Genomic DNA, 16,861 nt, shown 5'->3' with positions numbered 1-16,861 from the left:
CCCACACACACACTTGTTCTCTAGATAAAGACTGCAAATATTGTTGGTGACACTGTATGCAAAATGTTCAGTACTGATTTTGTGATTCCTTTGGAGTCAAGTAACAGAGTGGCCTCTGTACAGTCTACCCCAGGGGTAGGCAACCTTGACTCTTTTATGACTCATGGACTTCAACTCTCAGAATTCCTGAGCCACGCTTGCCTACCCCTGGTCTACCCCTTTTGGTGTACGAAGGCAAATATCCCTTTTGTTCTATTTACCAATTTCTTCTGTGGCTGTTTCCCCGTAGTGTTCCTGATAACTATCCTGGTGGTTGAAGGCATCGCCGTGGCTCAAAAAACACAAGGTATGGTGTGAGAAATTACACGAGGAAAAAGTGTGCAATCTGTCTTAATTCTCACAACACTTTTTTTCCATTATAAAGAGATTAAAGACTGTCTAATGTCTTTTCAGTCCTTCAGAATGTCTTCCCCCCATCCCCTCCAGTCTAGTCTACAATTTTGGTACCTGTTAATGCTCTCCTTTTCATGTACTCTTTCAATGTACTATCCGATCCTTTCATGTTCTCCTTTTCATGTACTGTCAGCTCTGTCCCCTTTCGTTTTCTGAGGTCGAAATCAGCTAGATGCTGCCATCTGCTTGTGAACTGTGAAGAGATTGTTTATCCACCACTGGGGGGAAAAAGTAATTTTACAGGCTGTATCCTCTGTTTGATGCTGTCAACCCACACAGCTCATTATGCTGAAGTGGGCTGATGTTTGTTGAGACCTGCTAGAAGGACGGTGAATTGTATTTTTCTCTTTTCTTCCAAACGTTGGGCAAGATCTTGGAAGTAACCGCATGGCATCTGCTCAATGTAGTGACTGGGTTCGAACAAGCAATGGAGGTCATTTTGCTTCATCCAACTTTCCTAACTTCTACCCACCCAACCAGGAATGTGTCTATATTTTAGAAGGTATGGCCATATCTAGATTTTTTTTTAATGTTCGATTACTGAAAGTGTCAAGCAATAACATTCGATGTTAGCAGCGGAAACTTGACAGAAAGTATGAATAATTTACATATCAACCCATGTGGAATAACTAAACCACATACACTGACTCAGGGAAGTTGACTTTCAAGTTAATTGCAACGGCCTATAATGAATTTCGGTTATCCTCAACAACAAACGTTTTGTCTGTATATTTCCATGTGAAAAGCAAAAACCCAGAGCTAAATATTATATTAGTTTTAACTCTTAAATAGTTAAAAAAGAACTTGGTTTTTAGGATCGTCTTGCTTCCTTCATTGGAAGCTCCAAATTCTGTCAGAGGGGAGAGAAATCTACAGGCACTTCAAAAGCCTTCCCTTTGAGTTCACTTTTGTATTAGTGATGTAGTTGTGTAGTCTATTTGTTAACAAAAAGTGACAGGACCGAAGTGAGCTTTATTTCTCAGCCTGGGCAACTTTTTAAGTTGTGCAGCCTTCAACTCCAATAGCCAACTAGAGAATTCTGGGAATTGATGTCCAGACCTGTTAATACTGCAAAGGTTGAGGAACACTTTTCTATGGAATATTTAACCTGCACTTGTTGACCTGGCGGAAATCACTCCAACTAAGTTATTAACTCAATCACTGAGTCATTAAACTGAAAGGAATAGAAGAGTAACCCTTGACTTATGGCCATATTTAAGCTCAGAATTACAGTCATAAGTCACTGCTATTATAAGCTGAGGCTTCTCGCGACCTTACTGTGGCAGTCAGTAAGCAAATCTCTTTTCCCTGATCACATTTTTTTTTTTTGCTGGAAACTGGCAAAAACTATCACAAATCACAGGAGCAGAGAACTCTACAAATAATAAAGGTGGCTCATTGCCAAGTACCCCAAAATGCAGTTGTGTGATTGGAGGGGGAGGGGAGGGTGTCGCAACTTTAAAAGCAGGTCTTATGTAGCTCCGAGGAGTCGGTCGTAACTCCAAGCAATCATTAAATGGCCTGTCATAAGTCAAGGACTCTCTGTATATTCCAGCAGATCCATTGCACAGAATTGGAGATTTATCTCTGCATTCAGAATGTTTATTGCGGAGGTGGTTTAATGACAGAACCCTTAATATGTCTTTCGTTGCCTGATGTGGAGAATTAGCATTGATCCGGATTGTTTCTGCTTTGCTCCAGCTGCCCCGCGGCAAAGAATAGAGTTGACATTTGACGAACCATTCTTTGTTGAGCCTTCCTTCGAATGTCGATTCGATCATCTGGAGGTTCGAGACGGACCTTTTGGGTTCTCCCCGATCATCGATCGCTATTGCGGTCTAAAAAGTCCAGGCCCGATCAGATCAACGGGAAGATTTATGTGGATCAAGTTTACCTCAGATGAAGAGTTGGAAGGACGAGGATTTAAAGCCAAGTATTCATTTATACCAGGTAGAAATGTCCCATTTTTTCTTACTTAATGGTGTTGCAGTGATCCTTCTAGAACTGTCTTGAGTTTCTGCCTCTACTTGCCAAAAGCCACAATTTATCCTATTTCTTCTACTCGCAGTCGTTTTACGCTCGTTTTTCTGAGAGCTGCAAAGAGAGTCTAGAGCAGGGGTGGGGAACCTTGGCTCTTTTATGACTTGTGGACTTCAACTCCCAGAATTTTAAGTGGAAAGAATACACATAATCCCCTCAACCTGTACAAATAAGATTAGAGCTTTAGGAAGGACAAGTCAGCTGCCTCATTGTTGAGTCCTTCTAAGGATGTACAGTTAGTGCTTGACGTACGATCACAAGTGAGCCCAAAATTTTATGTTGCTAAGTGAGACATTTGTTAAATGAGTTTTGCCCCATTTTATGACTTTTCTTGCTACCGTTGTGAAGTGAATCATTGCATTTGTTAAGTTAGTAACGGGATTAAGTGAATCTGGCTTCCCCCCTTGACCTTGCTTGTCAAAAGGTTGCAAAAGGGGATCACGTGACCCCCCCTAGGGATGTTGGAGCCGTCATAAATATGAACCGGTTGCCAAGCATCAGAATTTTAATCACATGACCATGGGGATGCCACAACAGTCGTAAGTGTGAAAAACGGTTCATACGTCACTTTTTCCAGTGCCGTTTCAACTTTGAATGGTCAGTAAACGGACTGTTGTAAGCCGAGGTCTACCTGTACGTCATTGGGAAGAAGTCACGTGCCATTTCTCAGCTCAGCGTCCTAGTGTGCTGCATTTTTCCGGTCCCTAGATTATCTTGCTTTCAAATTAAATTTTAGACAGAATAACGTTCTTTTTTTCCCCCTTCCTCCTTTTCTTTTGTAGATCCAGATTTCACACACCGAGAAGGTATTTTAAAGCCCATCCCAGGTACAGTATTACGGCGCTAATCTCTCCTGCTTATTACACTCTAAATCACTTTGATCTCTGGTTTGACTACAGCTTGTGTCCTTCGTGTTCTAGATTGCCAATTTGAGCTCTCCGGAGCGGACGGCATCGTGCGCTCCAGCCAGGTAGAACAAGGAGAAAAAGCAAAGCCGGGCGAAGCCGTTGATTGTATTTGGACAATTAAGGCAACTCCAAATTCCAAGGTGGGTTTATTGAAGAGTTGGAGTCTAATGTCTAATGAGAACAGCTAGTTGCTAGTAATAATTGCAAATTGTCATTCCTCGTTCACTCAAATTAATTATTGCATTGGTGCTTACCCAAAAAAAAAACATCTACAGTTCACTTCATAAGCTGCTTCAAAACCAAATTAGAAGAATTAACTATTTTGTGTGACTATCCTTCAGCCTTTAATTGCTTTAAGATATTATTAAGTTGACTTCCATCCTTCCGAGGTCGGTAAAATAAGGACCCAGATTGTTGGGGAAAATAGGCTGACTCTGTAAAATGCTTAGAGAGAGTTGTAAAGCATTGTGAGGCAGTATATAAGTCTAAGTGCTATTGTCCTTCCTTCCTTCCTTCCTTCCTTCCTTCCTTCCTTCCTTCCTTCCTTCCTTCCTTCCTTCCTTCCTTCCCTCCCAGTGGTTAGAATGCAGTATTGCAGGCTAACTCTGCCCACTACAGGAGTTCAATCCTAACCGGCTCCAGGTTGATTCAGCCTTCCATCCTTCCCAGGTCGGTAAAATGAGGACCCAGATTGTTGGGGGCCATAGCCTGACTCTATAAACTGCTTAGAGGGGGCTGTAAAACACTGTAAAGCGGTATATAAGTCTAAGTGCTATATGGGAGGTTCAGTTCCAGAATATCACAATAAATAAGTCATACAAATATTTTGGGTTTCCCAGCGCACATAAAAGTGTGTTTATACTATACTGTAGTTTGCTAAGCATGCAATATAGCATTAGGTCTGGGGAAAAACTGATGTACATAATTAATAAATATATTGCTACAAAATGCCAAATTATGATTTGAGCATTCAGTGATTGCAATCTTGTAAAATATCATAATATATGCAAAGCACTATACAGTGATTCACAGTAAAACAAGGTATGCCTGTAAACATCTGTCTGTGTAGGAATTGTTGATCTATCTTCTATCTGATAAAACTGATAAAATAATGTATGCATCTGTCAAGACAGAATTATATTAATTAGACATAATCACAATTTGCAGGTGGAGAAAAAATTCCCGTATGCCTGAATAAACGTTTGCCTCCTTATACAGTAGCAACATACAAAATGTCAGTCTTATCTTATATATTCTTTCTTCTCACAAAATTCTTTTTACGTTTTTGAGTGTTCCCTTTAATTTTGGAAGTTTGGGAGGAGAGAAGATTTAGGATGTCAACGAATTCTATTTAATGAATAGAGAGTTACGTAATGTCTCTTTGCTATTTCAATTATAGCACCTTAGCAATGCAGACTTAATTTCCAGAGGAAGGGAAATAAATTGCTTTGCAGTTTAATCAAGCTTGTTGGGGAAGAGAGGAAAGATGCAAGGATTTGCTTCTGTTCCTCAACGAAAGCTCCATTTTCTGTTGTAATCAAATTGATTTTTTGTCCCTCTTTGCCCTAGAAAAAGTATAAAATCTATTTAAAACTGGAATTGTTTTAGAACATGTGATTATTTTAGCTTTATGCATGAGAGAATGCAGTGATTAGAAATGGCAAGTGGTATACCCACACAAGCTGTGCATCTATTCCTTGCATCTGAATGAAATTTCAGAATGCAGAGAAGAACAGCATAGATGATTAGGGGACTGAAGGCTAAAACATGAAGAACTGTTGCAGGAATTGGGTATGTCTAGTTCAGTGTTGAGAAGAACGAGGGGTGACATGATAGCAGCGTTCCAGTATCTCAGGGACTACCACAAAGAAGAGGGAGTCAAGCTATTCTCCAAAGCACCTGAAAGCAGGTCAAGAAGCAACGGATGGAAACTAATCAAGGAGAGAAGCAACCCGGAACTAAGGAGAAATTTCCTGATAGTCAGAACAATTAATCAGTGGAACAACCTGCCTCCAAAAGTTGTGAATACTCCCAACACTGGAAGTTTTTTTTTTAAAAAAAAGATTGGATAACCATTTGTCTGAAAGGGTATAAGTGGAATTTTCCTCCAATGGGATTTTCCTGGAAAAATACATTTTCCATGTATTTTACCAGGAAACATAGATAGGGCAGGCTAGAAAAGTCAGTGCCCTCCTAACCTTACCCAAGCACTCCAAATTTGTTGGCGTTGTCCATTTTCCCCTCTGAGTTCATGAAGACCTAACCCTAACCCTAAGTGGAATTTTCCTCCAATGGGATTTTCCCATGTATTTTACCAGGAAACATAGATAGGGCAGCCTAGAAAAGTCAGTGCCCTCCTAACCATACCCAAGTGCTCCGAATTTGTTGGCGATGTCCATTTTGCTCTCCAAGTTCACCCTTCCAACTCTGTTATTCTGGTTCTGTTACTCTGTTTATTTTTTATTTTCTTTTTTTTTTTAATAAGAAGCAATGTTTTCCAATTGGGCTTTATGCCGTTGAATGATTCCTTCGTTTCTTTGAAAACTGTTCTCTTGTAATGCCCAATAGATCTATCTGAGATTTCTGGACTATCAAATGGAACACTCCAACGAATGCAAGAGGAACTTTGTGGCTGTCTATGATGGAAGCAGCTCCATTGAAAACCTGAAAGCCAAGTTTTGCAGCACTGTGGCTAATGATGTGACCCTTCAAACAGGAACCGGGGTGATACGCATGTGGGCGGATGAAGGGAGCCGATTAAGCCGGTTTCGGATGCTCTTCACCTCATTTATGGATCGTAAGTACACCCTGAAGCCTCGAGTTGAAAAAGAAGCATAATTGTGTAAGACTTCCCAGATGGTGTTTTGTTTTGTTTTGTTTTTCTCTCTTTCCTGACATAGTTTGAGCTAAACCTGCTTAGAAGAACCTTTTCGAATATACTAAGCTTTGGAGTCATCGTCCTCCTTAATTAAATGCTCTTTACATTAAATTAAGAACAGTAGCAGGGAACAAGAACTATAATTAAATCTGAAACGATGTTCTGCGTCTTTTCTGATCACTTGGTGACATAATCATCTTATTGCCCTACTCACAATCTGTCAATGATGGCTCATAGTTAAAAACACAGATCGTGTAAAGCCAGGAACTTGGAAAGAAATGGTTACAGGAGAGCAATTTCTCACCAAGTCAATTTACTATATAACAATCATGAAAAGGTATAGTCCCTGTTTTGCTGAGAAAATAAATCTACCGATAAGCTACTTTTAATAAGGTGCACAGATGTGATAGAAATAGCCAAATCTATTTTAAAAAATTGTTAAACATCAGGGAATTCAGGAGAGTCAGACAGTTCAAATGAGTATAAAGATTTATTGCAAAAGCTTAAGCTCTCTACAAGAATCTGAGCTACTAATGGTCAAGGCAAATGAGCAGGAATTAAAGCATTCAAGGTTGCCTGGATTTAGATCTTTTGTGGGCATGCAGGGACTCATGACTGATGACATATTTGATCCCTCCCTCAGGCTCAGCCTGGTCATCTCCTACAAATATTCTAAATATGCTCTCTAAAACTCCCTTTTCATGACTCTGTAATCCCTTAATTATTCAGGGTAGAGTCAGGGCGACTGGATGGAGCTTCAGCGTTTACTGGCTGGATGCCCTTCCTGATACCTACTCACAATTCACAGCAGATATTTTTTTCTTGGCACTCTAGAAGAGAAATATCTGCTGCTACCTAGGATTGAACCCTCAGTTTTTCAAACGGGAGGTGACCACCACTGCTAAATACGTTACTGTATTATATGCAAAAACCCCCCACAAAAACCTATACCTAAAATCTAATGAAACTTTGAAGCAATTTATGTACTGAAAATATATTTTAAGGAACCGCTGAAATTTGTGTAATCTTTATTCCCCCCCCCCCGATTTCTCTCAGCTCCATGTTTAGGTGGGACTTACTTCTGCCATAGCAACATGTGCATCAATAATTCCTTAGTTTGCAATGGCATTCAAAACTGTGCCTATCCATGGGATGAAAACCATTGCAAAGGTGAGTAATGACTAAAACCCTTGAATGAGTTGTGAGCGAGCCTTCCATTTTTTTTTCTTAGCAGCCTAAAGAGTATTACCAGCTAGTTTCCAACCTTCAAAGACTGTGAATTCAATTTCTTTCTTGGAACCTGAGAGATTTGTCTACCTAAATTTTACAGAGCAAAACACAAGTTAAACAAGTTGCAGAATTCAGCCATTGTTTTTTCCCCCCTGCTTAGGGCAGTTGAAGTTTTGGCCAGCTTTATATCAACTGTTATTTGCACGATGTCTACGGAGATTCTTAGTCGTCCAGGTCATGGTTATCCCAAAGGTGCTTTTTCAAAAGGCAACTAGAATTTCTTTGTGTTTTTTTTTTTTGAAGACATTTCGCTTCTCATGCGAAAAGCTTCTTCAGTTCTGACTGAATGATGGAGAATTCCTTACCATTCAGTCAGAACTGAAGAAGCTTCTCGGATAAGAAGTGACATGTCTTCAAGGGAAAAAAAAACCCAAAGAAATTCCAGTTGCCTTTTGAAAAAGCACCTTTGGGACTGTTATTTGCTTCTTCATTTCGGAGCTCTGTTTTAAATTAATACCATATAAATGCAGTTTCCAGGCTCCAGTGCAGGGGTGACAAACTCAATTTCATTGAGGGCCGCATCAGCACTGCGGTTGCCCTCAAGGGGCCGGGTGGGTATGGCCAGGGTGGGTATGGCTGTATGGCCTACTGGGTGGGCGTAGCCAGCTCTACATCGTTCGCATCAAGGGTGCCTATGGGGGCCTGGGCAGGAGTGGGACAGATCTGAGGGTCTCTGGCAGAAGGAGGGTCTCTGGGCCAGGGCCAAGGCAGTGAGGGCCATTCCCTCACTGTTTCCAGGATGGCTTTGTGGGCCACATGAAACCACTTTGTGGGCCGGATCCGGCCCCCGGGCCTTGTGTTTGACATGTCTGCTCCAGTGTATTGCTTTTGTGGTCTTTCCTTGTTTTTCTGTTTTATAGCTTAATAAAAAATAGAACTGTTGCAGACCTACTGCAGATGGTTTAAAATGAGCTATTATCCTCAGTACTGATCATGCTTAGACAAAATAGCTTTACAAATAGACTATTCTGACACATCTGCATATATAATTTACTCCTAATTTGGTCATCCTTTTTCCTAATGCAAAAGACAAGCATTTTTGAAAGTGGAAAGGTTCGCCCATTTAATAATAGCATTGGGTAAAGAATATTTATCACCCTTATTTTAAGAGAGGATAGTAAGGCTGAGAATCGTTGCTCATGATCCAGGGGCTTTTGTTAAGGAATATATTTATATGTAAGATTTTTTAAAGATAAAATAAGTCTTGAGGTTCTTACTTCCAACGTCACGCGTTTATATCACTTCAGAAGAACTACTTCATCTCACATTCAAATTTAAAATAGCAATTGGTTACAAGAAATAGCCAATTTCGCAGACTTAATGCAGGTCTGTGAAGGGCATTATATCATTTATATTCATTTCAACCGGCTTAGCATGACTAGCCACAACGTGTGGCGTTATTATTTCTCTAATAAGTGAGTTACCGCATTCATCATTAACCTCTCTGAGAAAATTAGCGCAACAGACAAGCAGGGCATCTGTTTACACATTCTGCAAGCCCGCATTTGATTAATGCGCATGAAATGAAAGGGCGTGACCATGATTGCTTAAAAATTAAAGGTATTCTAACTGAACTTTTCAAGAAAACTTCCTGTAGCAAATCAGATGCCATTTGGATATGCGGACCTGGCTCTCTTCCATAGTGAGATTCAAGCTGAAATGTTGCCTTTAGTGTCATCTAATTAAAGAATGCCTTTCACAAAATTCTAAGCCAAGCATTTCAATTTAACTAGCGTACAAATTGTGCCTCAAACTTCTACTTAATGAGCTGTTACACTGGGTTTCTATATTTTGAGAAGTAGCACAGGCCAATTGGCTAATAATAATAATAATAATAATAATAATAATAATAATAATAATAATAATAATAATAATAATAATAATAAAAATAAAAAGAAGAAGAAGAAGAAGAAGAAGAAGAAGAAGAAGAAGAAGAAGAAGAAGAAGAAGAAGAAGAAGAAGTTGGAAGGGACCATGGTGGTCATCTAGTCCAACCCCCTGCTCAGGCAGGAAGCCCTATACCATTTCAGACAAATGGATTTCCAATCTCTTCTTAAAGACTTCCAATGTTGGAGCGTTCACAGCTTCTGGAGGCAGGTTGTTCCATTGGTTAATTGTTCTCACTGTCAGGAAGTTTCTCCTTAGTTCTCGGTTGCTTCTCTCTTGGGTTAGTTTTCATCCATTGCTTCTTGTCCTGCCTTCAGGCACTTTGGAGGATAGGTTCTTGAGAACCTCTTCAGAGGAACTTATATTGAACTCAGTGGTGTTGATGGGCCTATTGATTTCTGGTCTTCTGGTCTAGTTGCCTGTGGATCAAATAGTCTTGCATTTCTACAAGCTGCAGTTGCTTGCGAAAGAGCAAACTACTTTTGAAAAGACTAGGCATGGGGAGGGTGATGTAATGGTTGTGATGGGAATGATAGGAGATGGGACGGAGAGATGCTGGCTAGGGAACAGTCAGGTAAGAGACAGCATGTTCCTCAACTGCATAAGAGGCAGAGAAAGAGCCTGAGAAGGGATACTCTCCATAAGCTCTCCGTCTGTAAAAGTGGCCATGGAAGAATTGCACTTTCAGCTTTTCAATATTCTGTTAATGTAGCTTTACAATAAGGTAGAATTAGCTTATCTGATCAATCTTTCTGTCTAGTCTACCTATGAAGGCTGATAGTTTGGAGCTCTGATTTCAATAGAATAGAGTAGAGGAGAAGAGAAGAGAAGAGAAGAGAAGAGAAGAGAAGAGAAGAGAAGAGAAGAGAAGAGAAGAGAAGAGAAGAGAAGAGAAGAGAATCATGATAGAATAGAATAATAGAATAGAGTAGAGTAGAATCATGAGAATAGAGTACAGTAGAGTAGAGTAGAGTAGAGTAGTGTAGAGTAGAGTAGAATAGAATAGAATAGAATAGAGTAGAGTAGAGTAGAGTAGAGTAGAGTAGAGTAGAGTAGAGTAGAGTAGTGTAGAGTAGAGTAGAATAGAATAGAGTAGAGTAGAGTAGAGTAGAGTAGAGTAGTGTAGAGTAGAGTAGAATAGAATAGAGTAGAGTAGAGTAGAGTAGAGTAGAGTAGAGTAGAGTAGAATAGAATAGAATAGAATAGAATAGAATAGAATTAGAGCTGGAAGGGACCTTGGAGATCTTCTAGTCCAGCCCCCCCACCACTCTAGCAAGAGAACCTGCACCATCTGAGACAAGTGACTGTCTAGCCTCTTCTTCAAAATCTCCAGTGATGGAGTGCCCACCGTTCATTGGTCCTTAAACCCAAGGACCATCGTGATAGATTTGTTCTTCACTGGCATGTTGAGGGCTACGGATTTTTCATTCACCATCAAAACGTCATTTCTCTTTGACCAGCAGCAGGAGACAGAAATATCAGACCAAAGATCGAAATTAGGAATAAAATTAGTAGCCTGAAACGTATTCATGTCAGCTGCCAAACAGTATGACAAAAAGGAATGTTGGAGCCACAGCTTTGTAGACTTGTTTGTTGAATTTCTACACTACCCATCTCATCTAAGTGATTGTGGGCAGTTTACAACAGCCTAATTTTGATGCAGTTGAGTATAGTCTCTGTTAAACAACAGGGGGTTACTATCTAATAACAACACACTGTGGGATTCCTCACTTTAATAGAGAATGTGATTTATTATTACCCCTGTGAGAAGAAATGCTTTTCCCCAGTTCTTAATTCTATTAGCAAAGCAACTTTGGTTAAGAATGTCTCCTTACTACAAAGAGCTCACTATTTTTCTGCCAAGGATGTCATACTTCAAATTTCCATTATTTGGAGGAATGTATGTTGACAAAATGTACACTTAGGTAGACTTTTTGATTAAAGACTGTTGCTGTGAGAAGCTTGGGCTAACAATGTTCCTAGTCCAGGTAGTCCTTGACTTACAACAATTCATTTAGTGACCATTCAAAGTTACAAGGGCAGTGAAAAAAGCGAGTTATGAACGTTTTTCACACTTACGACCTTTGCAGCATAGCCACGGTCACGTGATGAAAATTCACATGCTTGACCACTGGCTCATATTTGTGATGGTTGCGGTGTCCTGGGGTCATGTGATCAATTTTGCAGCCTTCTGACAAACAAATGCAATAGAGAAGCCCAATTCGCTTAACCCTAACCGTGTTGCTACCTCAAGAGCTGCAGTGATTCCCTTAGCAAGAAAAGTTGTAAAACGGGGCAAAACTCGCTTAACAACTGTCTCAGTGCAGCCATTTTGGGTTCTATCGTGGTTGTAAGTTGAGGATGACTTGTATTTTAGATTTGAAACTGGTGTGCTGAGAGTCCTAACTTTTTCATTGATCGGTTGGCTTGTTGGTCGCTTTGTTTCAGAAAAGAAGAAAACGGGATTGTTTGAACAAATCACCAAAACTCATGGGACCGTCATTGGGATCACTTCCGGCATCGTCTTGGTTCTTCTCATCATCTCCATCCTGGTGCAGATCAAGCAACCGCGGAAGAAAGTGATGACTTGTAGAACCACCTTCAACAAAACTGGCTTCCAGGAGGTGTTTGACCCTCCCCATTATGAGCTCTTCTCCCTGAGGGACAAAGAGATTTCGGCCGACTTGGCTGACTTCTCCGAGGAGCTCGAGAACTACGAGAAAATGAGGCGCTCCTCGACCGCTTCACGGTGCATTCACGACCATCACTGCGGCTCACAAGCCGCGACAGTCAAGCCAAGCAGGACCAATCTTAGTTCCATGGAACTTCCTTTCCACAACGATTTCGCCCCTCCGCAGCCAATGAAAACCTTCAACAGCAACTTCAAGAAGAGTAGTTACACTTTCAAGCAGGCCCACGAATGTCCCGAGCAGGTGATTGAAGACAGGGTGATGGAGGAGATCCCTTGTGAAATCTACGTCAGGGGTCGCGAAGATGCTGCTCAGGGCTCCTTATCGATGGATTTTTAATCTCCCTTGAAAGCAGTGTGTGTAAATAGATGTACATACACAACAAACATAACACGCCGGTGTACAAAGGTGTACCATACGGGAATTTGATGGAGACTTCAACATTCATACTTTTTTAAAAGCTCGTTTCTTTTTTCATCCCAAAAGGAAAGCTCTACATACTGTAAATCTCTCTCTCTCTTTTTTTTCTCCTTCCCTTTGGAATTGCCCGTCCGATAAAAGAAACAACCAAAGGTTTTGCATGAGGCTTCGATTAGTTGACATTAAAACAAAACCGACTCGGGTTTGTGATTGCTCACTGTCTGTATTGCTTCGGTTTCTTTTCCTTCCTTCCAAACTTCTGGTTTGAAGCCAGAAGTTTAATTTGCTTTTTCTTTTTAAAAAAAGTGGGTGCCATACCAAGGAGCTTAATACAGGGATCCCCAACCCCCGGTCCATGGACTGGTACCGGGCCGCAGCATGGCAGCAAACGGTCCGCACAAACAAGCAAAGCCCCTTCTGCGGGATGCAGGCAGCACACAAAACCACACACTCTCCGGTCTGCGGAAAAAACCTTTCTCCACGGAAAAAGGTTGGGGACCTCTGGCTTAATACTTAAACGCCGAACGACACTTTGGCAAATATGGTTAGAGTGCTTGTTGTAAATGCCACTTCAGACTCAACTGTCAATCACCTTGGTTCGTTTGATAGACAGGTAGCCCTTGGCTTATAAACAGAATTTCCTTTGCTAAGCAAAGCGGTTGCGGAATAACCCAATTTTACGACCTTTTTCATTAAGCGGATCGTGGCAGTCGTTAAGCAAATCCAGCTTTCCCCACTGACCTTGCTTGTCAGAAGCTGGTTGGGAAGGAGTCAAATGATGGTCCCATGACCCTGGGATCCTGCTACTGTCATAAATCCATGCCGGTTGCCAGGTGGCAAAATTTTGATCACGTAACAGGGGGGAGGGGGGGGGGAAAAATACTGCAATCGTCATAAATGCGAGGACCGGTTGGAAGTCACGTTTTTCAGTGCCCTTGTCATTTCAAATGGTCCCTAAAGGAATGGATGGAGCTGCCTTTTAAATGTGGTCAAAGAAAGCCATATAAAACATTGTGCTTTTCATATTTCTGCCTTTCTGTTTTTTCTCTGTAGCTCTATGCCTGCATAGATTGGTCTTTCCGCTGCCTTTGTGGGTAACACTGTGCCAATGTTTTGAGGGGACCAGGCCAGCTGAAATGGTCAGGATAATTTCCCTTCGTTTCTTAGAACCCCACCATTTTTTTAAAGAATCCAGTTTGGAAAACCCAGCTCTGACAGTCTCTATTTGCATTAAGAACAAATAGTGCTTGCTGTCTAGTTATTCAGATGTTTTATTGTTCAGGTCTTTCCCTTCTTGGAGATAAAAAAAATAACACCGGCAGGCAATTTCAGTGATATTTCACTTCTTGCAAAACATTTCTTGACAGTTAATACCGGCAACTCCTATCAGTCCTTTTTCAAAAGGCTTACAAGGTGATTTATGACTTGTCCTTCAGCCATCTTTTAGGTTTTTGTCCAAAACGTACTTGTTAAGTGTCTGAGGAGATTTATATCCCCACCTCCCTGCAAGAACGTAAGGTAGCTGTATGTAGTACTCTCTTTCATGTTTTTTCTCACAACAGTCCTGTTGGGTAGAGTTTAAAAATGGTCTTTTCTCAATTGCACTGATATGGCTTCCACTTTTTAAACCAACAATTTATAAATAAAAGGCCGCTTGGTTGCACCTTGATGCTGTATAACCTATATGTGGTGTATTGCCCTTTAGGCACTATGCAGCCAACGGATTATCAGTGTTCAGGCCAGCAACTGTAAATCACAGTGTTGTCACTTGCAAAGCACACTTCAGTTTCTTTGCCATTTAGTCTTTAATCTCCAGTTTCTTTTAAACTTTCTTTGTACTGAGTGTCATATTTTTTTTCCACTCCACGTGATCTGATCACTCTGATGGGCCATGCTTTGTATGGAGTACTGAACATAAAGAAAACTTACACCACGCATGGATCTGTTTGCAGATTGTGTTGAACCTCGCAGAAGAATGTTATTTAAGTTCTTGAGGGCAAGAAAGCAGCAAGCTTCTCTAATGTAATATGACCACTTAGTCCCGGGAATTAAATGTTGTGATTTTTCTAGAAGGAAATACTTTTGTTCAGAAGTAAATTATAGATTTACATCCGCAGTTGGGGACTAGAATTTCTGTTGCTAAGCAAGGTGATTGTTATATGAAGTCATGCTTGATTTTAGGAACATTTTGGCCATGGTTGTTAAGAGAATCACTTCAGTTGTTAAATGGAACGTGCCCTTGTTAAGACAATCTGGCTTTTCCCATTGACTTTGCTCGTCAGAAGCTGGGAAGGTCGCAAATGGGGATGAGATGAGCCAGGGATTCTGCAACCCTCGTAAATACATCCCATTTGCCCAGCATCTGAATGTTCATTGCGTGACCCCGGGGATGCTGCAACGGTCATAACTGTGAGGACCTGTCCTATGTCACCTTTTCCACGCTGTTGTGACTTCAGTCACTAAATGAATGCTTGTAAGTCGAGAACTACCTGTAACAGGATAACTGCTTTCTTCATGAAACATGTCACACTTTACCTGTAGCTGCGTCCACCTGGAACCGCAGATACACTTGGAGCTTGGTGCCATTTCGATGGGGAGCACATAATGATTAAATAACAGAATCCCACAAATGGAGACCACCTTTTCAGATATGTCTATTTGATGTACCATCCTGTTTTAAGTAGCTGAGATACACCAACATCTCCAGGATGTTTTAAACGCTTGTTTCTTTCAGGAACATTTTATTTCTAATGTTTCACTTATCCAACACGCACATTTAAATGATACCAGCAACTAAAACATTTGGAGTTCGTGAGTCCTCCCGAACGCAATATGGATGCCAGGGTGCCACCTGGTCACCGCTAATAAAACACAGCCTCACAAAGCCTCACAAATGTATTCAGTTGTTACACGGTGCTGTTCATTAGATCAGCATTTGTCTAACGTGGCAACTTTAAGACATGTCTGTTTCAGCCCGCTGAATTCCCTAGTTGGCAGGTTGCATCAGATTGCCTGTGTGACTAGAAAACCAGGAGACTGTGAATTCTAGTCCCACCTTAGGCATGAAAACCAACTAGTCCCTCTCTCTCTCAGGCCAACCCCCCCCCTCACAGGGTCGTTGTGGGGAAAATAGGATGAGGAAGGTGTGTTTGATATGTTTGCTTTCTTGAGTTATTTATAAAAAATAAAATCAGGATAAATGAATGCATTTAAATACACTGTAGTATTAAAGGCTGGAATTTTGTGAAGAAGGAGATTGCATGCCATGGAGCGGTCTTCCACATTAAGTCAATGAAGCGCAACCAGGTGTGGTTTGGAGAAAGCGGTCCTTGTCAATATAAGCGAAGACTCAACTGGTCAGTTTAGGTATCTGGAATTAGAGAGAGTCATCTTTTCTCCATTGCAAAAAGATCTTTAGACCGAGGGGGGTCTTCAAACTTGGCAACTTTAAGACTTGTGGACTTCAACTCCCAGAATTCCTCAGCCAGCCAGGGCTGGCTGAGGAATCTTGGGAGTTGAAGTCCACAAGTCTTACAGTTGCCGAGTTTGAAGACCGCTGCTTTAGACAATCTCCTAGCCACTCTGCAGTCTCTTGACTAGGAGCGAACTGAAAATTAAAGACGACAAAAACAAAGAGGGCAATGTGTTGAAAGTCAATTTGTAAGTTGTGTGGAGGGCCACCATTCATGCAATGCAAAGAATAAACTTTCCCGTGTCAGTCTATTGACAAATGGCCTCTCTTGAAGATCTCCTCTTTGTCAAAAGCCATATTAGTCATATGTAATTAATTTGACGTGATGCTTAATGTGATTCTAATGGAAGTGAGATATAAAGTGAATCAAATCAATCTTCCTAGTCTAGAGAAAAGAAGGACTAGGGAAGACATGATAGCAATCTTCCTGCATTTGAGGGGCTGCCACAAAGAAGAGGGGGTCAATCTATTTTCCAAAGCACCTGAAGGCAGGACAAGAAACAATGGATGGAAAGTAATCAAGGAGAGAAGCAACCTGGAATTAAGTAGAAACTTCCTCACAGTGAGAACAATTAACCATCCCTGGAGGTTTTTAAAAAGAGGTTGGACAGCCACTTGTCTGAAATGGTTTAGAGCCTCCTGCTTGAGCAGGGGGTTGGACTAGAAGACCTCCAAGGTCCCTTCCAGCTCTAGTCTGAATTTGAATTATTATTTTTTTCCTGATCATAAAGTTTGCTACTCTTGAAATGTCACCCAAATGCCAAGGGTAACCCTCAATGCATTCCCCTGCCATGCCTGAAACGATGTAAGCTGTCCTGCGAGC

At 41.0% G+C, this 16,861-nt stretch overlaps 1 protein-coding gene across 1 annotated transcript in view; it reads left to right on the top strand.

Annotated features, from left to right (window-relative positions):
• Positions 1-12,609, top strand: part of NETO2 (neuropilin and tolloid like 2) — a gene marked incomplete at its 5' end in the record, with an annotated part of 31,693 nt that extends 19,084 nt beyond the window's left edge. The window contains 8 exons of the mRNA XM_083370470.1: positions 290-346; positions 815-955; positions 2,155-2,403; positions 3,276-3,320; positions 3,414-3,541; positions 5,970-6,198; positions 7,336-7,449; positions 11,905-12,609. Coding sequence (XP_083226596.1) covers positions 290-346; positions 815-955; positions 2,155-2,403; positions 3,276-3,320; positions 3,414-3,541; positions 5,970-6,198; positions 7,336-7,449; positions 11,905-12,485 — 1,544 coding nt within the window. The 3' untranslated portion in view covers positions 12,486-12,609. The remainder of the gene's footprint in view (positions 1-289; positions 347-814; positions 956-2,154; positions 2,404-3,275; positions 3,321-3,413; positions 3,542-5,969; positions 6,199-7,335; positions 7,450-11,904) is intronic.
• Positions 12,610-16,861: the final 4,252 nt, after the last annotated feature.

Source organism: Vipera ursinii (genome assembly GCF_947247035.1).
Source record: "Vipera ursinii genome assembly, chromosome: 10".
NCBI lineage: Eukaryota > Metazoa > Chordata > Lepidosauria > Squamata > Viperidae > Vipera > Vipera ursinii.
The sequence above is the reverse complement of the archived record's forward strand: the minus strand, read 5'-3'. Positions and strand labels throughout refer to the sequence as shown.